Source organism: Lycorma delicatula, chromosome 3, assembly GCF_047948215.1.
Source record: "Lycorma delicatula isolate Av1 chromosome 3, ASM4794821v1, whole genome shotgun sequence".
Taxonomy (NCBI): Eukaryota; Metazoa; Arthropoda; class Insecta; order Hemiptera; family Fulgoridae; genus Lycorma; species Lycorma delicatula.
Window position 1 is genome coordinate 108,873,704 of NC_134457.1, and position 19,800 is coordinate 108,893,503.

Here is a 19,800-nt window from a genome sequence, read left to right on the forward strand (position 1 = left end):
AATAAATGCAATAGAAAAAAAAATAAGGATAATCTTGTGAAAAATCCAAGGACAAAAACCAAAAACTAAGAAAAAAATACAAATTCAGACGTAATAAATATCTAAAAATACAATGAAACTAAGAAAATGTCTGATACCATCAGAAAAGGAAGAAGACCCAAATTTTTTTCCACTTTATGAATGATAACAGGCTCACAAAACAAATTATCATCTACATTTCCAAAAAGAATAGAAATTAATGAACTTTATTGGTTGAAAAAGATCTAAGAGTAATGAAATATCTGAAGAAATAGCACAAGATAGAACAATGTTCAAGAAGATTTTAAGGGTTTTCAAAAAAAGCAGAAAAAAATCAACAGCGCTGGTCAGAATAGAGAAGGCAAAAACAAATTGAAAGAATGAATACCAACTAGAAGACCAAGAAAGAAATGCCTTGGAGAAAGAGAAATGAATGTAAAATATTGCTTCAATGCTCCCCACAGTCTACTAAACTAAAAAAAATATATATCTAATAATGAAAAATATAAAGGTGTATTTTGTTGGTAGCGTAGTCGCCAAATTCATGGATGAACAAAGTCATAAAGAAATGAGCTTACATTTTTAATTTATAATTTGATAAATTCAGTTCTTTCTTTATATTCTGAATCAGTAAACTGTAGAATTTTGCTACCCACTTATTTCTTTTCTTTCTTTGCAATAATTTAATCGTTTTATAATAATCTATCTCAGCAGAGAGTGAAAATGATATGAAAATTTTCATTTTGATTTGTTAAAGTAAAAGTACAACGTGTTACTACTACTGAAGGGGTGTATAACCTGAGCTGAGAAGATTTTTTTTTCCTTATTTACCAGCGACTGCAATGGTTTTTTCGTTTTCTAAACTGTTAACTAAGACCTTTTTACAAAATATAACTTTATATTTCTCAACTTTTCACATTCGACCAAGCTTTAAGGCGACTCTCCCGAATCTACCAAAATTTATTCTTTATACCTTATCATTAAGACAAAAATTTCAAAGGCACATCGATATTTTATGAAAAGCAAACACTACATTTTTTATTAAATAATTGGAAAAAAAAATAATATTAAGTAACACTGAACATTTTTTGAAACAAAAGTTAGAATTACAACTAATACATATTATTACATCAATTCATATCATTTGTGTTTTAATTATGGTAACACTGATTAATACGATTGTGATATCGTGGTCTACCTTATGCTTTAACTTCGATCAGGTTAGTTTATTATCAGCGTGTTGACTGTTGGGTTATTGCATTCAGAGAACTGTTTCAACTTCCTGTTGACATAACAGAGCATAAATCCTCTTCATATGTAAGTTTATAGAATATCTTTGCCGTTTAAGTTGTTCGTCATGTTCATTATTATTAGAATTAATTGATCCTTTTTTTGTCATTTGTAATACCAGTCTTTATCGTATTAATTAGTACTGATACTCAATTACTTTGCATATTGTGTTTTACTGTAAGAAGAAAAAAATACTTATTCTTGGCAAACACGATCAGAATCAACCCAGATAATAATCTAGGTTTATAAATTGTAAATAAAAATTATTCATTGATCTGTTACATCAAAAACATGCAAGCATTTCTCCATTTTTTCGATAACTGTGAACGGTTAAAATGATATAAACCATTCATTTTTCAAGATAAGCCAAATTACTTTAATATAATGGTTTTGAAAATTACGTCATGCTTTTCAGTTGCTTTTTCAGCGGAGCCACTTAAGATTACTGTAAAATTGAAATATTTAGGAAGTAAATTTTTAAAAGAGTTTTATTTAATAAAACATAGAGGTTTTTTATAACATCTATCTTTCATCCGAAACAGCGAAGCGTTAAGTCAGGCTTAATGCTTCGTTCTTTATAATTTATAAAAAAATTATCTAAAAAAAAAAGAGCGGATTGCCCGCTCTTCAGCTACCTATCTGTAACTGGAAATAAGCCAAATGTTGCAATGAAATAAATAAATAATCCCCTATTAGATTCTGAACCTTTTTTCTGTATTTTCTTAAAATCATTTCTTGGATAATTAATATGTAATATTTAAATTTTCTTTGTAAAGTAAAAGTATACTTAAAAAAAACTTCAGCTGTTGAAATTATAATGTAGAGATTTAGAGAAAGGGTTTTTACCTCTCCCTAATACGTTTTATTTTACTTTCAAAATAAATTTTTGAATATAAACAAATATTTTTTTAAACGGTTTTTGAATGTAGTCTAGCTTTACAGTTTATTTCAATAACCATCTAGCATTTATTTGTAATTACAAAAAGAAAAATTACCTGAAGTATCGTATGGCACCTAAACGTTTCCTATACTTTTAAAATGTTGGGTCTACCTTATAGGAAGAGAGACTGACAACTGCTAATTGTGTATAAAATTATTTTTTCAATAATTTTTGGTTAGATGTCTGTCATTAATAAACGTAATGAAGGAAATTAAAAGAAACTCATCTTTATTTTGATATTATCCATAATCAAATAATACCAATAATGCTCGTGAACTAAATGATTAGATCCATTTGAAATAACTTTATTTTGCTGGGGTACAAATTATATTTTATTCCCAACATTTTTGTAGGACTCTGTTGCATTTCCAGGCGTAATAAAAAAGAGGTTAAAGGTGTTTTCTTTTTTGACACTGAGTTGGCCATTTATTGGTAATGAAGAATTCAACTGAAATTTGAATAAAAACTCGAAATTTTCTTTTTTTAATTAATTTATAAACTACACGTAAATTTACAACTAAATTTTGTATACATTTCTATAATCCGGAAAAAATATAGCCTACATTGCAAGGGAAATTTATGTTTTTTTTAAATTGAAAGCTAATAATTTTTTCAAAATTCTGTATTCCACATTTTGGGTTCAAAAATTAGCTTTAATTTAGAAATATTATATGTAGTGAAGACTCGCTTCAAGGATAAAACAAATTTTATTCCAAAGATTTTTATTGTACTTATTTACTGGAGTCTTCGCCCAACATTATTTTCGCTAAAAAGCAGAAATATTAGAAAAGTTATTTCTATACCTCTGTATGAATATTAATCAATTATGTGCTTTATTCAACATTACTAATACTGTATTTTAAGCCAACAGCTATAACATACCAATAACAGACATTCCATAACAATAATAATTAATGTTTATCGTTTGCCAGTTTGTATTCAGTGAAATAAACGACTGTTAGTTTATGAAAGTAAGATTATAGTATTATTTAAGATTTTAATGTTAATTATTATGATAAAGCTAAGAGTTTTGCGTTATTCCGTTCATTAAAATATTATCTGTAGATTATGAATTTTCTTTCACTGACTTTCGTTGAATAACTTACTGCTTATAAATAATACAGCTAATGCATGATACATTTTAGATAATAAAGATAAACAATTTTTTAACTAATATTCTTTTTGAAAGTTTAAAAATTTAAAGTTGCGGATATCTAAACTTCTTCAGTACATGCAGTAAAAAAAATTTCGAAATAGTACGTGTGACTATTATGTCTATATCCAGATCTTTTCGAATAAGTTAGGTGGTGTGTAACGTGCAGCTCATTTTAAATAGAGAAATCTCTAATGAAAACTTTTAACAACTCATAAATCGGGTAAAGAGGGGGTTAAATAAAATACCTCACGTAAGAGCCAAGAAGGTGTTAGGTTATGGTTAGCGATGTGTGGTAGGTAGAGGGTTACAGTAGGATTTATTTTTCTGCGCCGAAGTTGGTGATTAACTTAAAATAGGTTTACCGCGCATGGTGGAAAAGGTGAAAGCAAAACATTATTTCTTTAACTAACATCATATACTGATGTTATATACTTTCATAAACACGAAAGTTAGTTCGTATGATATAGGAAATATAGACTTCCTAAATACATCACACTAACGGTTGTTGGATGCTCTTTGTAATGGATCGTACATTGTATGATATCTAAGTTATAATTTGATTCTGTCTTAAATAAACTGGAATTTATTGTATAATTTATATTTAGAACATTGGCTTCCATTCGAGAACATTTGCAGTTCTCTTAGTTATTATGTTTTCAGATTTATTTATTAAAATTACGATGGTACAATTTTCGATTAACAACAGCGATTTTTCATTAATATTTATCTATTCTTTATCGTTCTATGTGATTTTTCTTTATTTTATTTTCTTGTGCAAGGTAATATTTTATTTTCTAACTTCACAGATACCTGTGGTTTTGTTTAATGCGCATTTAACAAAATGTTAAGTTCATTTTCATAGACTTTTCGCTGTACGTTTTAACAAAGAACATTTTTTTTCAATATGTAAATAATGAATTACTGTAGACAGTAAGATTTTTAAAAATGGACTTTATTTTATTACTGTGCTATTTACAATTTTTTTAAATAATAATTCATGGTTTCAAATTTTTTAAAGTACATTTAATTATTTTTGATTTAGCTTAAAACAAATGCAATGATATTGATTTGATGATGATAATGAATTTTAAATTCTCTGTTTCAAAAGTCAAGTAAATAAACTAACTTTTCCTTCAAGGGATTCGCTTGTTTCTTCCTCCAAGTAAACTTCAAGCAGTGCCACCAAACCTTAAAAATTTTTAAATAACAATGTAAGCTCATAAAACTTCTGTATAATTATATTTTAAAATTTACAAAAATTGAAGGAGAATATATACCTTCTTGTTCTTAATGACCACAAATTCTCAGTACATATTATGGTGTGTGTGTGTGTTTGGGTGGGTGGGTTGTTTTGGGTGGTTGTGTTGATGAGTGAAGTAATTATGTTAATTTAAAACTTTACATTTTACAAACGATTAAAGCCAAATGTTGATCACACAGTATTATGATCTGTAATGTTAATATACTTTTATAGATAATGCTGAATCGTCAGGATGACAATAGTAGTAGCAGTTCTCAGAACAAGGAAGCTCCCTCCTCCGATACAAGTAGCAATGTTGGTGGAAAGAAAGCAAGACATTTTTCAGATACTAGAAGTGATAGTCAAGATAATTCAATGATTTACCAGATTAAACAGATTAAAGATAAACGAGAAAATAAAAATAAAATTATTAAGGGACCTCGTCGTACAAACAATTACACCACCACTATGCACGTTCTCAGTCATGGGCCGATTCCTGCTTATATTGAAAGAGAATCTTTCATCCTCATAACAGGATTAATTACTTTGGTGAGTAAATTTTTCTTTTCATTATCTCATTGTTTAGATAATTTTTTCAAATTTTCTTCCAATTAACTATTTTCTTTAAAAATTTTCTAGCAGATGAATTTACATTTGGGTCAATCCATTTGAAGTGACAAAAAATGGCCGTCACAGGTAAACTGCTTAAATAATAAATTTAAAAAAAAATAGTTTTAAGGTCTTGAGACATTTAGGAAACAGCAAGTGAGTAAGTTTCAATTTCTTCTGAATTGGTCAAGCAACCACCCTTGGGTGACTTCAAATGGATTGGCACATATGCAATTGACCATTTCCGTAAACCAAAAATTAGCTTATCGTCCGGCAAATTTTTTTTTTTTTTACATTTTCTTATATTTATCAAACTATTTAACTGAAATTTAAAACTCACATAATTGGTTATCGATCACATCGGAAATGTGTAGGTACGCTACTAAGATATCTATGTTTTAAACAGTCTTATTGTTTGCCTTAAAGATCTCTAATTTCTTTCTAAAAATTTTAGAATTTCGTTTGAGAATATCCTATCATAAAATCATTGTTTTTAAACTTTTCTAAAAATTATAATGCGCTTATCCGTATTAAGGAATGACATTGTGCTATGATTTCACATGCTCTCTCTTTTTCTGTTTAGCATCCGGAACCACCGCAACCTATTACTTCAGAGGATGAGTGAGGATGATACGTATGAATGTAAATGAACTGTAGTCTTATACAGGTCAACCATTCCTGAGATATGTGGTTAATTCAAACCCAACCACCAAAGAACACCGGTATCCACGATCTAGTATTCAAATCGGTATAAAAATAACTGCCTTTACTACAATTTAAACCCTAGAACTCTCGACTTCGAAATCAGCTGATTTGCGATGACGGGTTTAATCGCTAGACCAACCCGGTGGGTTATGATTACACAGGCTGAGAAGTAATTTCTTCACAGGCTGAAATTTAACGTTTTTTACAATAATAAAATAAAATTCAGATTCAATGATTAACAACAGTAAAGAATAAACTGTAAATTACACAAAAATTGTGAAATAAAGTTTTTAAAATTTAATGGTTTTATTTTTTTCACAAATTCTAAAACTGTGAAATGTACGAGTATTATAAAAATCTGTAGAAATAAGATTTTTTTAGAAAGAAATTATTAATTATTCTCACCGTTTTCTGGACGCTGGTTCAAAATTTTGTTGCACTTTATAAGTTTTGTGCCTGTAAGAAAAAAATGTTGTTTAATTACTCAACCTAAGCAAATTGTTACGTACAATATTATGCTTGCTGATATGCTTAGCTTGTTACACTGCATAATATCTATAGCTCCTATCAACCAAACACAAAGATCGCATATGCTCGTATTGGATTATATTTCATTGTGGAAAGGAAGTTTCATTAACAGTTGATCCTTAACAACAAAATAGTTATTTAGTTTTGTGTTTTTTTTTCCAAATATTTTCTTTAATGGTTCTCTAATTCAAAGTAATAAAATCATAATTTTGTATGTATGTTGATGAATACCTCGTTTAATATCTCAGAAACGGTTTAACTTGAAATCATGAAATTTGGTGTTAGAATTTATGTGTCAGAAGTTTATAAATGTTTTGAATAAATTGATACGAGAGGAAAAAGATAGGACGAGATATATTCTTGAAAAATTTATTAGAGAAAAATTTATTCGTTCGTACTTTTAGATATTATTAAAAAGTAACACTATGCAAAATAACATGCAACATTTTTATTGAAAGATAATATCTTAAAAACCACATCAATTCACAAAATGAGGTTTATTATTTTTTTACACTTTTTACTGTTTCAACTTACCAACTTTTTTCCTTTCTCTTACTAAAATAGTTAATTCTAAACAAAAAGATATAAATCTGGTAAAGTTTTATAATTGTTTAATTATAAAACAATTTTTTATCAGATAGCCAAAAAATATTATCAATTCAAGCGTTTTAAACAACAATATATAAAAAAAGTATCCATAAAACTAATTTTTAACTTTATCGCTTAGGGAGCAATTAAGGTACCATACAAATAGAGGGCAATTTCAGCAATATCTTGTCAGTTGTTTATTTTTATAACCAAAAAATATACAATAAAATGGTACGAAGAGCTCCATTTTCACCCCGTCTATAGTTCTTTTAATAATTATAACAATTGATTTTTAAAGTCTTTTCTAAAACAAACAATATTTTCAATACAATAGATATTTTTATTGTCAGTTTGAAAATAAATAAATAGATTATTAAGCGAGGTCATTCAACATCTTTATATATTTTTCACTACAACTAAGATTTTAGAAATTCAAAAAGATTAAAAAATTGAGTTTTTAAAACAATAAAATTGATAATTAAATGCATCCAGATATGGTAGAAAGTTATTGCAAGTGATGTGTAAACGGACGTTATTTTTACATTTTGTTCATTAGAACTAATGATCTTGATCTTTAATTTAGGTAGCAATGTACATCGGAACAGTAATTAGATACCTTATCACTGGTGGAGTGGATGTAAAAAATGATGAACCCATTAGTAATTCGGAAGCCAATCGCAAGCTTCCCAGTGTAGATTATCAAACATTGCGCCTCCATATCTATCGTCTCCTTACTACAACTTTTAGTAAGTATAAATAAAAATTAGTTTATTTTCTTTATAAAAAAGTTTTCTTTATAAAAACTTTTTTTCTTTCCTTTTAATTAATTTAAACATACTGCAGTCCTCTGTTAGATCAATATTGAGATATCTTAAAATTATATAGAGTCAACCCTTTTGCTCCAAATTTTTCAGGAGATGAATAAAAAGGTTTGGTTTGCTTTTTGGGACAAGTCCCAAAAATTCCACAATTTCTAATTTAAATCAATTTTCACGATATTAAATAGTATTTTAATGAAATAATGCAGAATTTTGTTTTTCAATCATTATGATGAAATGTGATTATTTTATTTTGTTTGATGTTTATTTCTTGAACGGAAAATGTCCCGCACAATATTTAAACAAAAAAAAGTTTTTTTTAAAATGTGTTTACCTAAAGGTAGTTAAAAAATCTTATTCATTACTGTTTAGCATAATGAGAAACTGAGTGTGATGAAATTGCGTTCTTCTAGCGGCAAATGTACATTGCTCGAAAAAGACTGATGTGGACACCACATAACTTCTTTGTACACCTATTAAATTACATATACAATTTTTTTTAAATGAAAAGTACATAAAATTTTATTTCATTAGTAACTTCTGATTTTTTTTTATTGTTATTATTGAATTATTATTTATTGTAAAAGTTTTTTTTACATATCGATAGAAACGAAACTGACATAATATATATATAATTTTTTTTTTTTTTTATTATGAACCGTGGATTGTAAATGAGTTACTCTTCAAACAGCTTAACTTATTCTAATCCAAGTGTTTAGCTAGGTCAAATTCAGAAGATGAACCTTCGTTTTAGTTTATAACGATCAGCTGAATGTTGTCGATTATATCGTCTAATTTTCACACGTACGTATCTTTACTTCGTTGATATATTATACTGAAGAAGTTCTTCAATTTTTTAGAAGTAATTCCGCAAATCCCTTACGTTGAAATCTTTGAAGATCTGTAAATACTATTTCAGTCAGGTTTAACCCCATTGATAAGAAAGGATTCATCGAAAATATAGCTTCTACGTTTTTTTGAGATTTAATCGATAACGTATTTGTTATACAGAGTGATTTTTTAGTCCTGTTACCCAATTTTAAATGTAATTTAAGAAAGGGAAATTTAGGTGGAATAAAAAATGTATTTGTTACTTACAAAAGAAATTTAATAAAAAGCTATTACTTACATAATTGTTAAAGAATATGCTCAAAATGCCCACCCCTTGCGGTTATATACGCACGGACTCTTTTCAGCATATTAGCAGAAACCTTTTTAAGAGTTGCATTGGAAATATTCGTGATTAAGTCTGTAATATTGACTTTTTAGTTCATCAATAGTGTGAGGATTGTTTTTGAAGGCCTCGGACGTAATATAACCCCACAAAAAGTAGTCAGGAGATGTGAGGTCTGGGGACCTTGGAGAACATAAGCCCTTGCTTATTATTCGATCATCAAAGAACTCTTACAGAAAATCCACGGTTTCTCGAGACGTGTGGCATGTAGCGCCGTCTTGCTGAAACCAGCAATACCGTTCTTGAGGTTCCAAGAGGGACACAAATTGGCGCACAATATTTCTGTATACTTCACCATTTACTGTCTGTTCGAAGAATATGGGTTCGACTATACGATGACGAGATATCGCACACCACACACAAATTTTTTCAGGATGCAAAGATTTGTCTTGTAAAACGTTAGTATTTTCAACCGCCCAAATTCTACAGTTTTGACTGTTCACATAAACATCGAGATGGATCAAAGCTTCATCGCTAAAGAAAACTGTGTTTAAAAATTCGATTCCGTTATCGTTTACGAGAGACTAAACCAACGGCAATATTGCAATCGTTTGTTTAAATCTGGAGGCGAAGCTCTTGGACTAATCGTACGCGATACGGATACAATTTCAATTTTTTAGCGGCTTTCTGAACACTCGAATATGACAAACCGACTTGCGTGGAAAGTTTTCGTAAACTTTTCCGTGGAGAATTGAGCAATCTTGTTTTCACATTCTCTAAAACGTCATCTGTCAAGCGAGTCGGTCGTCCACTACGTTAACTGTCGCAAACACTACCTGTCTCTTGAAATCGGTTTGCTAGCCTAGAAATTGACATTTTTTTGGCGGAGGAACACCAACAAATTTAATTTGAAATGATTCTTTTACACTCGCGTACGATTTCGAAGCAAAATATTGTTCAAGAATGAAAATTCGTTGTTTTATGGTAAAAGACATTCTGTTCGTAACTCGACCGGAAACGGCACAAAAGTTTACACAGCTCAAAGAGAATCAACTCACATTGCCGTATCTACAACGGTTGAGTAGCGCTACCAACTTCGTGTCACAAAACAAAATTTCCCTTTCTTAGAAAAGAATTACCAGACATTAACAATTGGGTAACAGGACTATAAAATCACCTGTAGTTATACTGGTATAAAGAAAACTATTCAGTAATTCCACTTTCAAACTGTTCATCAGTAGAAATTCCTTTATTCGTAAACCATTTTATAATTGTTGGCCGTATCCAATTATTAATACGCAAAACCTCTACACTGTATAGAATTATATATAACATTATCCATATCTTTACATTATTATTATCATTTTAATTTTTCTAAAATTGAAGTAAACCGTATTTCAAAAATTATTGCCATTCATTTTTGTCTGGTAAACGTTATCCAAATTGGATTCAAATGCCTAAAAGAAACTATTTTCGCTGTCACAAGAAACCTTTTATACTTCCAAAGGACCTCACTTCTTTCCCACATGGACCTTTCAATGCTGTAGAAAGATATTTACAAGATTATTATCATTATTAGAAGTCAAGATTTTATCAACCCAAAACGTAGATTTGTTTGATCAGCATTGAACTACGTTTCATCTAAATAATAAACTGTTACACCACTCTCGCCAAACAGATTAATTTTTTATTTTAAATAGTTTTTGTCCAGGTAATAATATTTTCTGTAATGACAAACTTTTACGGTTTCTTTTAAAAAGGTGAAATGAACCTTCTTTAATACTTTAAACAAATTTGGCCGCTTTAAGGCAGGCAAATTAATGCAGTATTTTCAGCTTGTAATATTTCCTCAAGTGTTAAAAGAATTCATCGACTTTTCTTCTTACTGTCATTGTTATAAATCTAACCATGCTATTAAATATAGTCTTTTCAGATTTTTTTTTTTTTGTTGAGATTTAACACTATTTCTTTCAATTCTTAATCAAGGAGTACACACTTAGAATGGAAACTGCTACTGAAGTTATTACTTTATTTACAATAACGTGTATATGACAGTCGGGATTTTCTTTCTTTATAATGTTATAAACATTTAAGACCATATTTCTCTGGCCGTATGTAATATTTTTTCTTTTTTTTATTTATATTTATTTCTTGTAAGGGAATGATATATTAAAACCCTTCATATAATTTTAAATGATAATACTTACAAATACATGCACACAATAATTACTATTTCTATGGGAGATACATCAGATCTTGTTGAAAAATAAAAATGCGGATAGACAACAGGTTTACAAAGTATATCAAGTTTACTCTAAGCACCTGCAAAAATAAAAGAAATGTATTTCCTTTAATTTGGTAATCATTATTGAGAAGATACTGATCGACACCCTGCCTTACTTTTCAATACTATGTACCGTGATAGAACAATAATTTGAGCGCATATGACTTGATTCCGGTAAAATATTTATTATAAATTATGTAAATGAAAATTGAACAAACAAATAACGGATTTCAAATTCAGAAAATAAGAATTTTCTGGAGATGCAAGGAAAAAACAATAAAAACATGAATGATCACAAAAAGAATATGCTTTTTAATGTTTTTGATTATGGATAAAAAATAAATATATAATAATATTAAAGACATATAATAACAAAAAAGTTGTTTTTAAGATGTATCCGGCGTACGAGTACACACAACTGTATCTTTTGTAATAATAAATCAAATTTCCTTTAAAAAATGAACGTGTTTTATTTTTAGTGCCAATTATATTTTTATTTAGTATATGATTTTATAACTTTTTAAAAAATGTATTGCGTTATCTAAAGCTCTTAACTTTCATTTAACAGTGATTACTGCTGGGATGTTCTGCGTCTTTGGGCTGATGTCAGTGCAGATTAAACTAATTTTAAAAGGACAAGTAGTAAGTAAATTACATTTACTATGTTCATTGGTTTTATTCAGGAGATCATTGCCTTTTTAGTTTTCTGTTAATTATTTTTCGCTGATTAAAGGACTGTACTCCATGTAGATATTAAATTAAAAAACCGTACGAAATTCTATTATTAATATACACTTATAGGTAAAATTTTTCCGACATGAAACTTCTTTGCTTGCGCTAACCTGTTTTTTGTCTCCCTTTGTCCATCTTTTGCAATGCTACTCCCTAAGTAAGAGATTTTTTGTAACTTTTGGTTAACTGTGCTTCAGTAATTTACGATCCTTCACTTATAGACTTGATTAAGTATGATATAATCAATATTTTTCTAACCGTTGTGTTATATTTCATAACTTGTTATTACCCTTGCTTGTTTTTAGATTAATTTCTCTCCTAGGAATTAGTTAATATTCCGTTTCTTCTAATTGATTTTTAGTTTTAGGGAAAAAACATTCTATGAGCGAATCTTAACAGTTTTTTCTGCTTTTAAGCCTTGTGAGTCCGCTCTCAAATTTTCCTTTGATCCCTTTGCTGCTCCTTCTATGTTGAAAACAATGATAAACGTCAGTCATACTTGACGTTTTTCTATATTTGCGACTTGTCTTTCTTTGACCTTCATTTACATCATATATATGCTAGCATAAAACAATCGCTTTTGAAAATATTATAACTTCTCTTAAAAATAACAAGTTTTGATTACCGGTTTACTAGGGAAACTTTAGTGGTGAAATGGTTTCCCGGTTCTTCTTCTCCGAACTAAATGTATTGCTGCATTTCAGTATGCCAACTAAATACCTGGAAATTCAGTCATAAGAATGATATCTTGATTCTGTTCACCAGTGAACCCTGATATAAAATAAACATCACTACTCTTAATAAAGCAACTCTTGACTCTTAATCGCTTGTTATCTCCTTTTAGTTACCTAATCCTGTACGTTAGATACCTACTGTGCAGTCTTTTCAACCCAGCTTCACCAAAACAGCGCAGTATTTTTTATGGTGTTTCAATTATCACACCGTTTTATTTATTAATCTTTAATTGTTAATTTGATGAAGTACGATGTTAATATCTTAATTCCTCATTAAGTTTTACCTTCTCTAATCGCAGATTAAAATAATCTCAGATAATTTTTATCGTTGTATATATTTTTTGGATTGTGTATCCTTTTCTGTAACTTATGATACGGTATCTCTTTTCCCCTCTCTAAGCGGGTTTACCTGTGAATTTATACTGCTTAACTGTTATGTTTCGTTTTTCTAGTGATGTAAAAAATTATGTTTGATTAACTTCACTTATTTTTTTGCTTGATTAAATTTCTTCTTGAACGTAACTCGAGTTTTCCGTTATCTATTGTCAGTTGTTTTTCAAGACTTTATACACAGAGTTTCTGTAGGAGAATCTAAAGTATTTGTTATTCAGTGAAACTGGATGGTTATTTTTTTTTTTAGAACATCACCCAGAAAACGCATATTTTGTTATATGTAGCACTAACAACACCAATACAATATTTCGTTTTTACATAAATTTTTTTAAACAGAACATTTCCTTTGTGGTTATAGCGACCAGCTTCCATTATCCTTTCAATGTAGATCACAGACTTACACAAAATAAACGATTCATTATATAAACATAAAAAATCCAGTGATGTAAGATCTATGCCGTTGGTGGTCAGGAAATAGGTCCTCCTCTATAAGACCACCGATTAGGAAATTTTTCGTGAAGGTGCAAAATTATAGTTTTAAAGCTCAAGTGTGGTAGGCCGCTTTTTTCCACTGGTAAGCAACCTAACATCAATATGCCGGTAAGTAAACATTCATGTCAAAATAGATGGTTTTGTCTGCAAAGAAAAACGGCTGTTTATGGTTTCTTCTTAGCTATAATAGCCCTTCAGTATGAAAAAAAAAAAATACTTTCATAAGTTCATAGAGTAGAAACATTTTAGAATATTGAATGTCTTTATTATTTTTCAGAAAACTTTTTTTCTGAAAAAAATAAACATCTTGATGGAATGTAATACCAGTAACCGTAATTAAAATTAACTTACGAAATAATTATCTTTGTTTGATTAAAACTGTTTGTAGGTTAGAAATGTGTTTTTTATTTTTTATTTATGTATTAAAATAAGCTTATTGTTTCAAAATTTAAAAATTATTATTTTTTTAGAATTGGCCGAAGTTTAAAGTACGATTGTGCATGTATACAACTTGCTGCTACTTTCTGTTGACCCTAATCACTCAATTTATACCGTATTATTCTTTTTCTTCTGCAGCTACTGAGAATTACATATTTTGTATCGGTAAGCATTATTGATTAATATTAATAAATCTATATGAATAAAAAAGTATTCGTCAAGATCTATTTGGTAGCGTATCTTAATAGATTTCTGAACAAATGAAGAAGTTCAAATTTAAATTGTTTTATTATAAATCTTATAAATTTCAAAAAAATATTATTAATGTTATGTATTTAAACATACATACTTTTATAGATATCCTATAGAATTCTATTATAAATGTAATTATAATTCTTTTAAATATAATTTGTTCGTAAAAGATTAAAACTTGTTTCACACTCTGATGGCAACAGTAAACACGGCGCCGTTATCACAGTAAAAAGATGAAAGAACAGGTGGAGCCCTTCGTACACTCACGGCACTGTTTAGTCGGGAGACGGCAGACGTGTAGTTGCCGTCCCTCTCGAGGATCGTAGATTGTACCATGACCGTCTAAACGGCGCCAAGGATGATATTCGTCGTTTGTCTTGCTACTTTCAGCGTGTATATTTGCACTATGTGCGTTGTAAAATATTGTGCTTTTTTCTGATATATTGAATTGGACTGTACTTTATACAGCTTATTAAAAGTGTTTATTTTCAATAGTAACTAAATTACAAAAAAATAACGGCTACTGTACAAAAAAAAAGTTATGATCTAGGAAGGGATTATTTAATAATTCTAGTTCAAGAAAGGAAAGTTATATTATACAAGACATTATCATTGTATAAAAATAGGATTGAATTCAAGAAAGCTTAGAAAGAAGTCTTTTTACTGCGCAGCAGTCAATTTGAGGAATTGGAAAATGATAAAAAAACTTCTGTTAAAGTTGCTTTTTTTTTCTTTGTTTAAAAATATATAAAAATGAATGATACTATAAATAATATTTATTTTGCACAAAGGAACTGGTATAGACACGGTTATAAATGTTTATATATTGTAAAAAGAATACATATTTTCGACAATTACCACCATTTTGTTGAACCAATATCTGTTTCGAAGTAATCCGATAAGATGTTTCTCGCATTAGTCGCAGTTAACTTGCGCGGTGTATTTTGTTATTATTATCTTTAAGTCCAGTTATAGTAAGTGTATCCTCTACCTCATAACCATTTCTTTCCTGGGCAAAATTATGTAAGACCACACAAGCTTTAGCAATATCTACAGCGAAAATAGTTTCCAAATTTATATAGACCGCTGAAAAATTCTCCATTTATTACTGAGTATACCTAATACCACAAGGTATACGAGCTCGATATATCTGCGAGCTCTACGTAAACGGTAATTTAAAATTCATTGTTTTATTATTAAACTATGGCCTCCATTCCATCGAATTAGGTGTTTACGAAGACCAAATGCATCACTTTTGTGATGATCTTAAATATTAGTATACTACTGAGTTTAACCTTCGGGAACTCGCACTCTGATGTATTTTATACAATAGGTTTGATATTTTTTGCTTGTTTTAAGCACAAAAATTATTATTTTTTAATTGTTTTTAAATCGTTCTATGTGCGTAATATGTTTATACCAGATTTCACGAAAAGTCCATACTTTCCGAAATATATTTTCTCCAATCAGTTTTCCAGCTACTACCAGGTCTGGGTCTAAGTGTGTATGTATAAGCAAATAAAATTACTGCTACCGGCTTGCCAGGCTCAACTTAGCTGCAGGTGTAGTGCAATTTAAATGTAAATGTACCGGTAAGTAGTCTGATACAGACTCAACTTGACCATTCCCGAGACTTGTGGTTAGTTGAAACCCAAGTATCAAAGAACACCGGTATCCACAATCTAGCATTCAAATCCATATAAAAGCAATTGTCTTTACAAGGAATCGAACCTTAGAACTCTCGACTTCAAAAATCACCTGATTTTGGGATGATTTGTTTAACTATTAGACTAACCCGGCGGGGAACTTTCCAAGATACTGGAATTTAAGTGGAGACATGTCAGAATGTTGTATAAAACACAATGCGCGAGTACCAATGTCACGTTGAAATGTTGGAGTAAGTCATAAGTTTGATTATTTTAGCAATTATACATACAGTCCGGACGGTATCTGTTTTGGGTTCGACTTTTTCTACATGATTGCTAATTTTTACTTTAATGCCTCCGAAATATCATCAGAAATGATTATTTCGTTATGAGTCAGTTGAAAAAGTTGTGCTTAAATTTTTATTAAAGAAATCGTAAAAAAAATCGCAATAACATCCATTTTTCTCCTATTTTCCCAGATAACTGCTTTTTTAGAGAAAAAATTGAGAGAAAAAAAGCTTTATTATTACATTTTATTCACAGCATCATCGGTTTCAAATCGAAAAATACGTTATTATTGATGCAAAAGTAGCAATAACTGTCAAAAAATGAAAAAACGATTTTTGGGAATTTTTTTGGAGTACTTATACAGTACAGAGGACCTTCAAATTTTGCCTCAAAGAACTTTTTGATATGATAAAGTAATACGCCAAATTTCAACAAAATCGGTCTGACAGTTTTTGCATAATAATTTTGCAATCCAGATTTTTTTTAAAAATGCGATTTTTCCAAATTGTGTAGAACCTGAAATAAAGAGGCTAGATACTTAAAATATTTAATCTCATATAAAAGAGCACTCAAACTCTCAAATTCATTTTGAAAAATTTAAATCCATTAATTAGGAGGACCTAGGGAATTTTTCAAACATATTTGCAATTTTAACAAACAAATTTTTTTTTTTTTTAAATTTATGCCTTGTAAGCCAAAAAGTTCAAATATCATACTGGCAAACGCGAATTATTGCTAACTATCGATCTATTAATTTATCGATAATAATTTATTCCAAAAGTTGCAAAATGGCGGTCAACTTTGATCGGTTATATCTCCGAAGATAATTAACGAATCGAAACTTATTTTTTTTATAAGAACCGCTTTTTGGGTACTTTTAAACTGTGCTTTTTTAAAATTAATTTAGATAAAAATTCGTAAAGATATTCAGTTTGTTTAAAAGCAAAAAAAATTGATTCGTTAATTATCTCCGGAGATATAACCGATCAAAGTTTCGCGTTTGCCAGTATGATGATATTTGAACGTTTTGGCTTACAAGACATAGATTTAAAAAAAAAATTTTGTTTGTTAAAATTGTAAGTATGTTTGAAAGTTCCCTCCTCCTCCTAATTAACCGATTTTAATTTTCAAGTATCCAGCCTCTTTATTTCAGGCTCTACACAATTTGGAAAAAACGCATTTTTCTTTTTTTAAATCTTGATTGCAAAATTATTGTGCAAAAACTCTCAGACCGATTTTGTTGAAATTTGATGTTTTGTTTTATCATATAAAAACGTTCTTTGAGGAAAAGATCCTGTATGTAATATAAGTACTCGAAAAAGATTCCCAAAAAATCTCGTTTTGTTTTTTTTTTTTCATTTTTTAACAGTTATTGCTATTTTTGCATCGATAATAACGTATTTTTCCATTTGCAACCGATGATATTGAGTGTAAAATTTTGTAACAAAACTTTTTTCACTCTCGATCTTTTCTGTAAAATGAACAGTTATCGAGTTATCTAGGGAAACAGGAGAAAAATGGATATTTTTGCGATTTTTTTTTTATTGTTTAATAAAAACTTTAGCACATCTTTTTCAACTGGCGCATAAAAAAATAATCATTTCTCATGATATTCCGGAGACATTAAAGTAAAAATAAGCGATCATATAGAAAAGATTCAAATATGACAATTTTAAAAAAGATACCGCCTGGATTATTAGATACAGTATAATGTTTATTATACAATTATCATTTGGCCAGATGGAACCTAAAGGTTTTTATTAGGGAATAAAAGTTTACCAGTTTATATTAATCTATTTTACGTACGTGTCACTGATTTATAAATGCATGCAATATTTATTAAAAATTGTCACTGTTGTATAAAGTACAACGCGCGATTAGTCGTCTTTAATTTTTGGAACGAGTAGCTGAAGTTTAACTACTTTATGCCCGAAAAAATTCTGATTTAAACTATTAGGATATATCTTCCTTCCCCTTAGCTGAATCAACGATTCTGCTGGCTATCGATATCACGGGACTTCTGAAGTGATAAGTGAGTTTTTTTATCATATACACTAGCCGTATATCATTATTGTTAAACTTTCAACTTAAGGGTAGTAGAATAATACTTGATTAATTTTTATCTTTTTCAGTGTATTTCATTCTTGCACTGCTTACTTTGGAAGGATTTCTTATAAGACTGAATTTTTATAATGCATTAAATTCTACCCGCAGTTCTGACTCTCCTCGATCTCCACTGTTCAGATAAAGCGATGGTATTAATTAATCGAACATGTACATAAATATTTGATTTGTACAAGTGTGTGGTGAAGTCTTATTTCAAACGTGACAAAAAGTTATTAACTTGACTATATTACTGATTTGGATTTCTTCTTTCAATATTTTACACATATTTTAGTATTTTGCATCCCTGTAGGAATTTTAAAAAAGGTATTGTAGTAATTTTTAATGTTAATATAAATGTTTTTTTAAATATGTTTTGCTGTTGTATTTTTTCATAATTGTAATTTTTATTCAATAAAACAATTTTTATGAATAATATATTCTACATTTCTGTTCCTTCACTTTAATTCATTTATTGTCAGGAGTTTTGATTTATCTCATCTATATAACTGGAACGATTGTTAGTGCTACGGTTCCTACCACTTTAAATCGCTCTTATGAACTTTAGTTACATTTCATGTAGTTGTTAATATAAACGGTCATACCTTCACGACCCAAATAAACTCTCTGTGAAAGGCCTGATTGTTGCCTGTCAGTTATGCGAGAGCTAAAATCTTCTGTCTAGCATGTCTATATATAAAAACCCTCTTTTTGCAAATCTATGTCCAACCTTTGTTAATAAATTTTATATTACAAATATGAGGTGATCACAATGCACCGGGTTTAAATTTCGTCCAGTTGCCCATCTCCCGCCTGCGGAAGAGGCTACAGAGCCTCGCGATGGAAGCTTGGCAACCTGAATGGGACACCACGACTAAGGGAAGATCCCTATACAAGTTTATACGGAATCTGGGGGAATGGTATGTCTCGTGTTCGTTTTTAAGGGAAACGGGTGCCCAGGTGCTCACCAACCATGTTAATTTGAACCAATATCTGTTTTGGTTCCGCCTGGCAGCTGTGTGTTTGCGACAGGTCCAGTCAAATGAACACCTGATGTTTGAATGCCCTGCTCTTGGAGGCGGACCAGAGACCGGGAACTTAGAGGTCTAGGGGAAAATTGGCCGCTCACAAGCGGCGAGTCAATGTGGCGAGAGCCGCATTGTCGGACCGTGTGGGAGTCCTTGATGCAGTTGCTTGTTCAACCGATATCAATAGTTTACTTAAGAAAAAGACTCCTACCGCACTGCTGTCGGAAGCTAACGTAGACAGACCACCAGCCAATTAAGGGCCCAAGCGTTAATATGGTGGACAGGTACTTGCTGGCATTCAGCGACCTAGGCGTGGCAGCGAATTGCTGTCTAGACGAAGTAAA

General features: G+C 29.8%; 1 protein-coding gene across 1 annotated transcript; it reads left to right on the top strand.

Annotated features, from left to right (window-relative positions):
- The first annotated feature begins 1,263 nt into the window (after positions 1 to 1,263).
- On the top strand, positions 1,264 to 18,732 carry LOC142320961 (uncharacterized). Its single transcript, XM_075358950.1, has 6 exons — positions 1,264 to 1,335; positions 4,879 to 5,193; positions 7,658 to 7,820; positions 11,919 to 11,992; positions 14,172 to 14,304; positions 18,458 to 18,732. The coding sequence occupies exons 2-6, from the start codon at positions 4,882 to 4,884 to the stop codon at positions 18,571 to 18,573; spliced, it is 798 nt and encodes a 265-aa protein (XP_075215065.1). The 5' UTR covers positions 1,264 to 1,335; positions 4,879 to 4,881; the 3' UTR covers positions 18,574 to 18,732.
- Positions 18,733 to 19,800: the final 1,068 nt, after the last annotated feature.